The sequence below is a fragment of the Martes martes genome, assembly GCF_963455335.1.
Source record: "Martes martes genome assembly, chromosome: 4".
In the NCBI taxonomy this organism is placed as follows: domain Eukaryota; kingdom Metazoa; phylum Chordata; class Mammalia; order Carnivora; family Mustelidae; genus Martes; species Martes martes.
Genome location: NC_137891.1, coordinates 129481782 through 129496358, shown reverse-complemented (window position 1 = coordinate 129496358; position 14577 = coordinate 129481782). Strand labels below are relative to the sequence as shown.

Sequence of the window (14577 nt, the reverse complement as noted above, 5' to 3'; positions counted from 1 at the left end):
CCCCTGAATTATGCCTGTATATCTGTGTATCAAGTCAGTAATTTTTTATATTGAAGTTAGTAGTTTAAGTTTTAAGTTTTAAGTTTTTTGAGAGCATAGTCTATGTCTTATTCATTTCTGAATGCCCACAGTACATAACAGATAAGAGCTATGAATGAAAGAAAAGACTAATGTGTGATCTTCCCCATTATAACTTAAAAAAAAGGGCTGCTGATATTTCATCTCCAATATTTCATACATATGCCGATCTTCTCTATTTTTCAGCTATGTGATATATATATCCCCTGCTTTCCACACTAGCTAAGCACATCTTCCTGGTATGGAACATGCTTATCCTGTCTTTAAGCCATCACATAAAAGAAGCCTCCTTTAATAACATGATTCTTTGTTCAAAATGTTATTCAAGACCTTCCTAGTATGTGAAGTACCCCTAAGGTACTGGTATTCAATTCCAGCTACCTCGGGATCTTCTTTTTAGTTTTTAAGATTTTATTTACTTATTTAAGAGAGAGAGAGAGTGCGAGGGGGAAGGGGCAGAGGGAGAGGGAGAGAATCTTAAGCAGACTCCACATTGAGAACAGAGCCCGATGCGAGGCTCGATCTCACAACCCTGAGATCATGACCTGAGCCAAAACCAAGAGTCAGTCACTTAGTCGAACGAGCCACCCAGGTGCCCCAAGGATATTTTCATTCACAGAATTTAGGTATCTAACATGTGTCTAAAAATCATTATGCTCCATTAGAACGGTGACCAAATTTTGGGTTCCCTTAAATCTTTGTAAGACTAGAATAATAAACTCTATATGGGAAATGCAAAATATATGTATTCTGGATTAATAATATATCATGTTCACCTCTTCACTTTCCGAAATGATTGCTTTATATGTTCTCCTCTCAACCCTCACACACATGGGCTACCACCTCTACTCCCACCATCAGCCTATCCTTGTCTAATGTCTCAATTTCATTGAGAAATTAAAAGCAAGAATTAAGAATCTCCCTCTTTCCATCATCAAAACTATTGACACCTAATTCCCTGCTTACCATCTTGCTATATGGATTAGGAATCTCTCTTCCTACCAAAGCCCACTCTCCAATCACATTCTGGATTTCATCTTCAGACTTTGTTTCTATAATTTCCCCTTTCATTTGCATCAATAGCGCCCTGGATCATCTCTAGCACCATACACTATCATGTTCTAGTATCCTCTATCTTTAGAAACTCTACTTTGATCCCAGATCCCCTCATCCTCCAATAAAACTTATTGAAAGAGTTGTATGTAGTGGGCACCTCCAGGTTTTCACCTCATATTCTTTAATTAACTCTCCCTAGTAAGACTTAAGTGCCCACTACATCACTGAGATTGAGTGGATGAGGTCACTAATGACTTTTGTATCGCCAAATCCAATAGTCACTTCTTAGTTTTTATCTTGCTTGATTTCCCAAAGCAATCAACACAGTTGATCACATCCATCCATCCATCCATCTATCCACCCATCCATCTCTTCTTGTATCACTACTTTTAGCTTCTAAAAAGTTGCAATCTCCTTGCTTTTCTGCTAACCCATGGGTGCCTTTTCTGCCTCCTTTGCTGGCTCCTCTACCTCTGCTTGATCCCCCTCAAATGTGGTCAAGTCCAGAGTTCACCCCTGGGTCTCTTCTTCACCCTCCTAAGTGATATCATCCAGACACTTGGCTTTAAATATTATCTCTATATCAATAATCTCCCCCCACCAACTCTCAATGGCTAGCCCTCACCTTATTCTTCACTGAGCTCCAGGCCCATTTATAGCATCATCACAAGAATATCTATGACTCTACAACTTAAACATAACACAGCCAAAATAGAAGTCCTATGATAGCAAACTTGTTCCTCTCTTACTATTTCCATTCTTCATATAGAGAATTATCATCCACCTAGTTGTTCAACTTACAAATCTAGCAGTTTTCCTTGACTTCTTTCTTTCTCTCATCTCACATTAGTAAGTACTGTCATCTCTACTACCAAAAAATAAATTGAATGTATTCACATCTATTCATCTCCACTACCACCACCCTAGTCTAAGTCTGACTCCTCCACTTAGATGACTGCAAAAGCTTACTATGGATATCCTTGCTGCTGCTTTTGGACTCTTAAAAATCATTCTCTATACAGCAGTAAAATGAGTTTTAAGAACATGTATTAGATTAACTCATTTCCCTAAAACCTTCCCATGGCTCTGCATCACACTTATATACACAAGCTGTAATGTGCTTGCAGGAATCACCTACCAACCCACTCCCAACCCCATCTCCTTTCCATCATACTGCAGTCACACCAGCCTTCATTCTTCTCTTTGAACACAGTAGCTTATTCCTGCTTTAAAGACTTTATATTTTGCTATTCCTCTGTCTGAAGTGCCATGTCCTCAATCTTTGTCTAGCTAGTTCCCCTTACCACTCAATCTCATTTCAATTGTCAGCTTTACAAAGAGGTCTACTGTGGCCACAAAGTCTAAATTAGAGCCCACCCCCATCCTCAGCTATGCATTATCACATCATACTGTTTTGTTTTCTTTCTCATAGTTTTCACTTCGTGATACTGTCAGTTCATTTTTCAGATGTTGTCTGCCCTGTCTCTTCCCTCTTCCAAAAAAACAGGTGCTGTATCTATCTTGCTTATCACTAGGTATTTAATACCTATAAGATATTGGGCAAATAACAGATGACCAATAAATATTTGTTGGATGAAAATAAATCAATACTAGTCTTCGGAATAGCAGCCACACAAGACTTCCACAGCTAAGAGGTTGTTTTCTCCCACCACTTGTACTTCCTACATTGAACCATAAAGTTTTTTTTCAGTTGTCTGTTTCTTCTATTATCTAATTCCTTGAGGACAAGGACATCTTATCTTTGTGTTATCACCAACTAGCATAATTCTTATCACAGAGTTACATGTATTAAAAATATCTGTTCAATGAATAAAGGAAAATGAGGCTGAGGAGGAAACAGAGTGACATAGAACCTATGGAAAAACACAAGAGGCTGCAGAGTAGCCATAGCACTATCATATTTGAGGCAAAACAGTCACCATATATAAGTAAAGCCTTACTAATGGGTTTGAACTCTAGGACTTTAAAGTCATATTTAAAGCTCTTACTGAGAAGCTATCCAAATTCTATACCATTTTCAGATGACATTGGTATGATATGGGAGTTCAAATTCCTAAATTCAACTCTCAGCTAATAAGGAAATAGCATCAGAGTTCTCTGAGCTACTTGCATTACTAGGGCTTTTGGAATATACCTCAGACTAATTTTCAATTCAATTAGCTTTTATGAAGTGTCCACAGAGGGCATGACACTGTATGCAGTGCAGATCCAAGTATTCTAGGTCAAGACAGGTCAAAGATTTATAGGTCCCAGTGTAAGAAGCTCAGTTTATTCTGTTTATCTCATTCATTTTATGTTAGAGCAAAGCCATTAAAATGTTATGACCATTTGCTTGACCTGTGGGTCCAAGTCTGAAAAAATAGAGTCCAAATTGCTACAGTCAGCACCCTATGATAAAGGTCATATGTTATCTTCTCAGGACATGGGGATGGACTTTGTTTATTTTATTTATTTTTTAATGGAAAAGTCTGAAAGGTGCAGATTAGAAGAATATTAACATTTATAAGCACAGCCATGAAAGAAATAACCCCATTCTTTATAATCAGAATGTCTTCAAAGGAACAGATGCTCTAGCTAGTGGTATATTGGGGGTGGGGGGAAAGACAGCACTCATCATTAATTACTCACGTATATACTGAATGCAGATCTCCGTCCTTCAAGAGAATTATAAGTCAAATGACAAAATAATAAATGAGTACAAAAGTTAAAAAGCAATCACAAGTAGAATGTACTGAATATCATTCACACCAAAAACTGCAGGATTTCAGTGGAGGGAAGATACACTGAGACTGGAGTCAGAAGGTGTGGTTCCTGAGCAGGGCCATTAAGCAAGGAACACTACCACTTTATGTAACAGTAAGGTGTTTCCCCAAAACTTGAGAGTACACAAAATAATGCTGCTTTCCAAGAATTAAACAAGAAATCAACACATAATTAAAGCAGAAATGTACATAATCAGTTCAATGATATTATAAGCCTCCTAGTCCAGCAAGCCTGATTTTAAACTTATTGGCTTTATTAACATATCTAAAGAGAATTGCAAATAATGATCAAACAGTTCTGCCCTTCAAGCACACTCAAGGTTAGGGCACCAAATCAAACTCATGTAAGGATCCCACTCCATTGAGAGATACCATAAGCAGCCAGCCCCTGATGCCATTAGAATTCTACTCATGCAATTCCCTTGTTCGAACTATACACTCATCAAGCAACCTTTTAATAATTAGGTTTCTCATGCAGTTTGCCTAAAGGGAGCAATGTGTTGGTCAGGCCAACATGAACACCAGGTCTGCTCAGCAATTAAATTTCTTAATGTAAATTACTGCATTGGTATTCTGGTGTTATACATCAGTCTCTTGTGACTTTGTTAGTGCCAGTTATCATCTCTGAGTTGTAATGCTAGGGCACTGACATAATAAATTTTCGCCCCTGCAGAAGTATACAGGACTGGTTTGATTCAACAGAAAGTTCATTCAAGGGTTTAGAAACTCCATAGAGAAAGAGACAGAGTGAGCGAGAGAGAGAGAGAGAGAAAGAGCATGGGGAGGAAGAGTAAGTAGTTTAGGCAGATACAGTAAGATAAATTTGTGTAGGGAGATGAATATATATTAGGCATGGGAATTAATGTTTAGCAGTGGGAACTCACTGGTGAAATTTGAATAGAGAGTGCAACATGATCAAAACTGTTACTACTTAGCAGAACCCATGGTTTAATTGAAGAATAAGCCAAGCAAACAACTAATTACAATACAGTATTGTAAGTACACAGAGTATTCTGAGAGCACCAAGAAAGTACTTACAGTTTACTCTATGGATGATCAGGGAGTATTTCTCAGAAGAGAAAACTTACACTTTTTTTAAGGTTTTATTTATTTATTTATTTATTTATTTAATATTTCATTTATTTATTTGACAGAGAGAGAGCACAAGCAAGGGGAGTGGAAGAGGGAGAAAGAGGCTCCCCACTGAACAGGGAGCCCAATGTGGGCCTTGATCTCAGGACCCTGGGATCATGACATGAGCCAAATGCAGATGCTTTGAGCCACCCAGGCACACCCAGACCCCTAAAGTTTTTTATTACACTTTAATATTCTTTAAAATTTTCCTCTTTATTTACATACTTTTTTAGTTAAAAGAAATATATCAATATTTCAAAGAGCCTCAGAAGTATATTCCTGACTTTGTACTAAATATTCCTCCCTGGGTATGCCACAGGAATCCCAAACTCAACACTTCTAAATCTAAACTTACTTACAGTTTTCTCTACCCTTCATAACCATCCTTCTTCTCCTTCTGTGTTCCCTGATTTGGTAATCATAACCACAGCCCATCTGACTTTCAGGCCCACTCATGCTAAATTCTCTCTTCTACCCGCAACATACAGTCAGTACGAAAGCCTTAAAGGTTTTGCTTTATCGTTAGCTCTTAAACTTCTCTCCCAGAGCCACTGCCTTAGTCCATGTTTTAATCATTTCTCAGCTGGATTACAGAAATAAGTCTTCTAAATGGTACCCTGCCTTTATTCCAACTAGCTTCCATCCTTCCCAGCACATCTCCAGTTTTGAAGCTGGGGTAATAGTTCACTTAGTTGTACAACAAATACATATGTGTCAGGGACTTTCTAAATCCAGGGGATAGAATGATCAACAAAACAGACAAGGTTCTTGTTTTTCATTGACCTGATATTTTAGACTGGGCATTAACTATGTAAGCAAAGAAAGGACGAAAGCAGTTTTTCAGTAGTGATAAATATTATAAAGTAAATACAATTAAGTGATGTGGCAGAGAGTGACTATGTTCATTAACTAGAATTTAAATAAAAAGTTGAAACTACTAAAAAAAGGTGGGGGGGAGAGTGACTGGGAGCCTGGGTTGTCATTAAGACCTCTTAGGCAATGGCAGTTAGGAGAGGGATGATAAGAGGCAGCCAGCCATATAAAGATCTGGGGGCAAAACATTTCAGGTAGAGGAATAACAATCACAAAGTCTGCAAGATGGATGTAAGTTTAGAATGTTCAAAAATTTCAAAGAATCCAAGTATAGCTACAAAGAGAGGTTAAAGAGAGAAAGAGTGGTGGAGAAAAAAATCAGTGAATTACACAAAGGGCACTCACATAAGGCCCAGTAAGTTTGAGATCTTATCAAAGTGCTATGGGAAGCTATTGAAAATATATAAGTAGAAGAGCTGCATAATTTCATCTATGATTTGAAAGTTCACTCAGGGTCTTGTGTGGATAATGGGTTTAAGAAAAGCAGGAGTGTAAAATGGAAGACCATTCTAGTGTCCAGTGCAAAAGTATAGGCAGGATGAAGGAGACATGGATGAAGGTGGTAGCAGGAAAGATGGAGAAGCCATTGGCCTGGAGGTATATTGTGGAGCTAAAGCCAGTAAGACTTTCTAATGGAGTGAATGTGGGAGATGGAAAAAAAAAAAAAAAGAAACCAAGGATCTGTAACCTAATGGATATTGGTGTTATTTTCTGAAATGGAGAAAACTGAGGGGGGAGGTTTAGAACTTGGGGTGAGAGTAGGAATCAAGAGGTTGGGCCACATTAAGTGTGAGTAAGTATTGAGAATTCAAAGAGACATGTCAAGTAGGCAGAGAAATCCAGAAATACCCAGGTCAATGGAAGAGTCATTGGTAACAATACAAGCTTGGGAGTCAATGACATACAGATAATACTTAAAGTTATTGGCTTAGTCTAAAAATAGACTAGAGAAGGAGAAGAGTAGATGGCCAAGGACTAAGTATTATGTCATTCCAACATTTGGAGATCAAGCAAAGATTGAAAAAACTGAAAAGTAGAGGCCAATAAGGTAAAAGAAGCTTCAGGTGAGTATGAGGTCAAGGAAACCAAGAGAAAAGAATGTTTCAAAAAGTAGAGTGGTCACCTTTGTCAAATGTTGCTGTGAGGTTAAAACAAAAGACAACACCCACTACCCCTGGAAAGATGGAAATCATTGGTAACCTTCACAAAATCAGTCTGAGGAGTGTGTTAGAGAATAAATCACTACTAGAAGAACATGAGGGAAGAGAGGAAGTTACAAGCCATTTTGGCTTGTAAAATAGTTTGAAATAAAAAGCCTACATCCACAGCACTCCCTTTGAAAACTTTAAAATAGTCTCCAAATATAAAAGGAAATGGAAGGAAATAAAAATAATGATGTTATAATTGGTATAACCAAAAAAGCACACCAATTATTTCAACAAGTAGCCAATGAGAACTGCATAAATTTAAGAGAAAGCATTATAGTCTCACAATAACTTGAGACATGTACTTGATAATGGCACTTCAGAATTCACAGGAGGATATCAGTACAGTACTTTACATGTTTATCACTTAGGCCAGAAGCTGGATTCTTCCTTTTATGCTTTGGCATTAATTGAATCAGTCATGAAATTTCAAGTTTGGAAAGGACTTAAGAGGTCATTTAGTCCAACTCCTTTGTGTGAATGAATCCCCTCTACCACAACCCTAATGAATCCTGCTTCTTTCTCTTCTTGAACTCCTTAAATGATTGTGGATTTGCCACATCTTCCCAATGCTTTAGGTAGAAATAAAGGCATCTTATTATATTTCAGACAGATTTTCCACCCTTCATAATAATAGTTATTTTCAGCATTGTGAAACCTACCAATTTGATTAGTATCAGTCATATGTCCTTCATCTGCTTTGTGTATAAAGGGAAAAAAGCAATTATGGAATATATAGGCCTTTTATTTCTATTTACCTGTCTACCTATATGCTGCCTCTTTCCAGAAAAAAAGAAAACTTAAATGAAATGACTTAAAACACCTGGGTGCAACAGTTATTAAAATAGAAATAGAAATTCAAACTTCTGAAAATAAATTCTTGACTCAAAGACTAATGTAGTTGCTGACATTGAAATTAAATTTATCAGCGGGCTTTCTAGAATTCAGTACAAAAGGAGAAATATTGTGGATTACACAGTTCTCCTTATCTAACAGAAGTATACTAATTCTCCATTAAATAAAAATTTTTTCTTGGTTCTAAATCACACGTGGAATTTCTCATGTAGCAGCTTACAAAAGAAACTTATTTCTTTGATTTCTATTTGCATTCATTTCACTGCCACTTCATTTTACCAAGCTCATAATCTCAATCCAATGTTTAAAAAAAAACTTTCTAAAAAAATCTGTTGAATATAGGGGACAAAGCCTGAGCACTGGATAACTACTTTTCAAAAGGGACTGGAAAAACAACTTCAACTATCAAAATCACCCTTCGGTGGAGAGGATCAATCTTATGGGTCATTGGTTCCCATAGGTCCAATTCTTAGTAGATGGGAACAAATGAGAAACTGAGTTAATATCTCCTATGGCCCTACCATCACTCCTTCACCTCTCCTAGAAATAACTACAGTTGGGTGATCACTAGGTACAAATGATATCCTTGTGAACGGAGACAGGTGTACAGAACAGGGTCGACCGACAAGGAGAGAATGCTGGAAAGGCTGGCCTGAATACCTGATAATAATGTGGATCTCTACGAGGGGAAGTGGTATCTGTGAGCAAAAGGTATTATTAAAGGAGGTAATGTGAAGAATCTGGACTTTCTCATTTGCTCATAAAACACCCCAATTACTTTCCCAGGAGGGGCATTATAGAAAAGTTACAAATGGGTCAACTGTGTCTTCGTAGAGTTAAGCCCCTGTGGTTTTACAACACTTTCCCCTGGTCTTGGATTTAAGAATGGGGAAGGTATGCCCAAATAATGACCATTTCACCTTTGAAGGCCTCTGTGGTGCCTAAATCATCCCTTCGTAAAAAATAAATTACCTTCCTCATAGTGATTATCACAGTAGTTTAGACTTTACCTGGATTACCTGCTTCCATCATTAAACTCTAAATAACTAAAGTCAGATCTCAACTCCTTCCCCACACCTAAAGCCAGCCAGGCATAACTCCGCCTTCTTCTCGATGGCTACAGAAGGCACACCTTTAATCTGTATTTTGTCTGTCCAAATGTGGCAGGACGTTATTATTACTATTATTATTATTATTATTATTATTGCTATAACGACTACTACTATTGAATCCGATTCTATCTAGAGGTCCCTTAGGGCCAATAAGCTAGATTCAAATCTCACAAATTAGTTATTGTAAAATCAATGCAAATGCAGTAAAAGTAACCTACATACTGAATGGGGCTGTTTGTATACCAGACAGCAGAATGTACCCATGGTGTTATCACGGAAAGAATGAGAGATTTCAGACTTAATCTAAAGAAGGCACTGGTACACCTTCAAATAAATAATCCCAAACAAATGACTTGGCTTTTTGCAGAATTAGAATACACTGAACGCATATTTGTTTACAGCTGGGATATTGTAGGCACGTAACAGTAAATGCTAATGTACATGCTGATGGTAGCAAGAGCAAACAAGCATGCTGGCCATTATTTCATCTAGCAGTTTATTATGACATACAAATACCAGAAATCAAAGTCAAAGCTAAGCAAAACCCAGCTACCAACAGCATGATTTTCTCCTCATTTTTACCTATTCTACCCTGGAAACCCCTTCCTGATTAGCAGGAAATCTGGGAATAGAGGGTGAAAGTAATAATAAAAGAGGCCTCGAGTTACTGAATAGTTTTTACATGCCACATAACTTTGAGAGAGAAGCACCGGTTGAGATAAGTACCTATTTCCCCAGAGCAGTCTAAAATATCTGAAGCTTACACGATGCAGTGGTGAATGGTGGTCTCTAAGAAAGCTTTCTGCTTTTGGAAACTGGGTAGCAGAAATACCTGGTGTGGAAGAAGTTGGCATAGCAACTCTGCATTGCAGTGGTGAAACACAGAGTAAACAGGTGCACAAAACAACGGCTTCAACGTGCTTGCTTCTCTACAGAGTGATTATGTCTTGTAGAACATTTTTAGGCTTCTCTTTTTGAGCAATAAAAACTCTTTGGTCTAATAATTGAATACGTTTCAGTTCCTGAATAGGAAAGGATATTCATGAGTCATGGAAATATTTATTTTCCATATTTTCTCTATATAAATAAGGTGAAATTTTGGCTAAAAATAAGTCATTTCCCCTTCAGAGCAGATACAATTTTACAGTGACCAGAAAATGGTACCAAAAGTAAGCCTTCTGTGTTTGTTAAAAAATATATTCCAAGGAAAAGAATTGCTTACCTTTTGGCAACAGGCCCCTTGAAATTAGGATCAAATGTCCTTGGATTACCTGCATTTAAAACAAAGACTTTTTAAGCATGTATGCCAATTAAATCACAAATAAATATATATAAAATATTAATAAAGAAAAATCTACATCTGGGCTACCACCCAGCACACTGTTGAATTCATCCTTTGGTCCAGGGAAACATCAGTTATGCCTTGGCTACATCTGCCAATCCTTTCCCTCTCTCCGATAAGAAGCAAGACTGGGAAGACTTATGGACCATAGTCTATGCATAGCGTACACATATCTCCCACTGTTCTATGTGGCAATATATAGACTCCATCCAGGGTAACAAAACTTGCAACCCTTCTGATCTGCAAAGCCATTCTACCATCTGCCATCACCAAGTATTGCTGAGTGCTCACAAGATGCACAGTATAATAGAGACGCCTGCTTATCTAGTTCTCCCCTTTCTCTCAGTAGATAAGACTTTCCTTCAAGAAGTTGAAATACTAGCTGGGTCTGCCACATTGGCTATATGGTATATACTAGTCATTATTATATTATATAAATATTATTTTTAATTGAATTTTTGAAGATCCTATTGGCAGGCTTCATGCCATCTGGGGAGATGTCATTTATTACTGCATCATGAATGTGATATACTATCCCTGTTTTTAAACAGGACAAGGTACACACAGAATGGCCTTTTCCCATGACATGCCTTGTGTAATGAGACCCAGGACACTAAGTTCTGTAAAATCTTCTCTGGTCAGTGACCTGTATTTTGCAATCCCAAACCCCTGATGCTTCTCTCCCAACCTAAGCATTCCCACCACTTCCTCTAGGGATTTGTCCCTGTGAGAAGGACTCATCCTGAAATTAAACAGAGCATTTCAAAAGGGACTGGCAAAAATCCCCATGTGTCAGGAATCCAACTCTGCCTGTAAATGGGGACATGAGTTCTGAGGACTCAGACGCCTCTTCGGTGTAATCACAGGCTGACGAAAAGACAACAGGAAGATAAGGGCACACATGGAACAGAAATCTAAGAGTCAGTGAATATTTATAAAGAACCTATGATATGCCAAGAGCACCAGCACCACAGAAGTTATATAAGGCATTGTCCCTGTCTTGGAGACCTTAATTGGTGGGACAAGATCAACGTTTGAGTCATTCAACAAATACTTCTTGAGAATCCTTATTTACCAGGCCCTGTGTTGTAACATATGAACAGTGAATATACCAAATGAAACAATTAATCAAGAACTCAATTGTGTGGTTATCTGCCTTAAGTGTTACAAGAGTTCTGAGAAAGTCGGTTTCATCAAGGACTAGAACCATCAAGAGGGTCTCATTCAAGGAGTAAGATTATGAAAGATTAGAATAAAACAAGAGCGAAAAGAGAAACACTTTGGGTGGATGAAACTAGAATTCTGTTAAATTCAGTAACTATTTATTGATCACCTGTTATGTGTTCTGCATTAAAATAGACACTGCAGGGGATACAAGATTACTGAAACAGTCTCTGTCTTCAACAAGCTAACGAACTGATGAGCAGGGAGAGAAATAAGAAAAATACAAGAATTGCTACAATACAAAGCAGAACATGATATCATAAGAAGGGTACAAAGAAAGTGTTATGAGAGCTCCAGGGAAGAAAAGGTCACTTTCAGTTGAGATTAGTAAGGAAGGGTTGCTAGAGCCACAACATTTGGGGATGGAAGGGTGTAGTTTAGACCTGTAGCAATGAATGGAGTCATGTAGCAATGAATGAAGGTAGAGATGATTAGTGTGGTTGTGGGGATAGTGAAAAACTCAGTCTGACTGGGGATAATAGGATAAGAGGAGGGGAAAATAAAGCTGAATAGATACTACAGAATCAGACTACAGAAAGCCTGAAAAATTGGGATGGAATTTATTTTATACATCCTAGGCCACTGGGAGCCATACAAGGATTTTGAACAAAGGATGACATGGGAAAAGCAGTGCTTAAAGAGAGCAATCTATCAGCAGTATACAAGTTATAGGGCAAAATGCAGTCAAGGAGATCAACTTTGGAGTCTGTTGTAATAATAGAGGTGAAGTAATGTGAGCCACTGCCCATGTGGTGGCAGAAAGGATGGAAAAAGAGATTCAAGATTCATCACGAAGCAGTTGTGTGGCATAGAAGCAATCATTTCACCTCTGAGTCTTGGTTTCCGTATTTGTAAATGGGAATAACAACATTGCTTATGCCATAAAGTTGTTATAAGGATTCAATGAATTAATACCTGCAAAAGTGCTTAGAACCGTGTCTGGCACTTAGTAAGTCCCCAGTGAATATTCATCATTAGTCAGTGTAATTACATGAAAAAAATAAACAGAACTTCATGAATGACTTGGAGGGTAAAAGAAGTTAAAGATGGCTTCAAATCAAGTGACTACAGACCAAGAACCCATAATTCTCAATCAGTTTTAGTCTTTTGCCTAGACTTAAGGAAAGACTGATGCTACTGAAATAGTTTGGGAACATTAGCAGGTGGAAGAAATTGCAAAGTTGCTATAAGAAAAAGAACATGAGGTTGATTTTGAAGTGACATCTGATTGTAAGTCCATTATTCAACCAGAGTTAAGAAACTGGAATCTTGGGTCAAGTCTTGAGATAAATACGTGGAAGTCACAAAGTTTATATCATGAAGTGATGAACTCCATAAAGGAGAACTTCAGGATCTGTCAGTTATAATGTTATTATAACAACAAGAACAATAGTATTTAACATGTCTTTAGCATTAAATGCTAAGTGCTGTTCCAAGTTCTTATTAACCTTATTATGTAGGTAGACTGAAAACCATTATTAGCCTATTAAGAAAACAAGCCATAGAGAGACTAAGAACCTGTCCCACCTGGGATTACCACTCTGTCTAGTCAGATCCCGCTGGCCATACCTTACAATGCCAATACTTGTTTCTACTTCAAGGGGAAGTGTGTAAAATGTTTCCTGTTTGAGATGGTCTATATATACTTCAGTGTTGAATTCTCTGACACACCGTCAACTTCTCTTTTCCTGACTGCTTGTGTGATTTTGCCCAACTGGCAACTGACTTCTTCACAATTAAGGGTTAAAGGTAAAATTAAACAGTTATAGGAAGGGAAACAGAAAAGTGACATTCAGGAAAGCTAAAGAATTCCAAGAAAGAGGGAAGAGTATAAATTCCACAGAAAAATGATGACTAAATGAATGTTTATTTGTATCTGGGACTACTATAAGTAGTTTGCACATGAATCTGCCATTTTGCACAGAGAAAACAATGTGAATTGTACTCCCTTGCACAGTGTATGTTATTTAATGCCCCATAATTCTGTAAGGTGTGTCATTGTTATCATTCCATTTTACAAGTGAGGAAATTGATGTACAACGGGTGAGCTAATTTGCCCTAGCCCCTCAGCTAACAAGAGGTGGAGGTAGGACTGGAAGATACATGGTCTGACACCAAAGCCTATATTGAGCCACTTGGCAGGAAGTTGCTCACTGGTGATCTCAGAAATTCCACAGATGGTTGGGGAGAGGAGGCAGATGAAAAGGGATTAGCAATTTACATTGATCTTAAATTATTCACTTTTTACATTAAAGATAGGCAAAACTGCTTTAAAAGTATCTAGGCTGAAGGGGCACCTGGCTGGCTCAGTCAGGAGAGCATGTGACTCAATCTCGGGGGTTGTGAGTTCGAGCCCCATGTTGGGTGAAGAGATTACTTAAAAAAAAAAAAAAAAGTATCTAGGCTGGCTTCCAATTTTGGTGTGATTTGTACCTTACAAAGTGAAAAAGTGGATCACAGTGTAAATGAAATGCTGTTGTCAAATCTGTCTGAAAAGCTGACACTTTCTGATTATAAATCCTGGCTGCCTTATATTTCAGCTGAAAATACACTAATGCCACAGTCGAATGATAAGATTTAGCTGATTCCATATAGTAATGACAGCTGGAAAGTGATGACTTCAGCCTGCCCCATGTGCTGGCGGAATTTATATTGTCATGCAAATTTTTTATTTCCTGAAATCAATACAGGCCCTTGCTTTCTCCGAGGCCCTCATGTGCTCTAATTGCATCTCTGGAATAAATAGACTGAAAGGCCAGCTAAGTGAAAAGAGCCACAATGCTGAACTATCACATGGCTTAGCTAGCTGAATATAATTCATATTTCTAACTTACAGAAAAAGTAATTATAATTAGGTAATCATTTTAAGAGCTTCTTGAGTTCATGTGATTTTCAGATCACCAAAACTATTATGA

General features: G+C 37.8%; 1 protein-coding gene across 1 annotated transcript in view; it reads right to left on the bottom strand.

Annotated features, from left to right (window-relative positions):
• The window catches only part of SLC44A5 (solute carrier family 44 member 5), a gene marked incomplete at both ends in the record, with an annotated part of 379734 nt that overhangs the window by 156787 nt on the left and 208370 nt on the right, over positions 1-14577 (bottom strand). The window contains one exon of the mRNA XM_080802269.1: positions 10319-10367. Within this exon, the coding sequence (XP_080658395.1) occupies positions 10319-10367 (49 nt within the window). The remainder of the gene's footprint in view (positions 1-10318; positions 10368-14577) is intronic.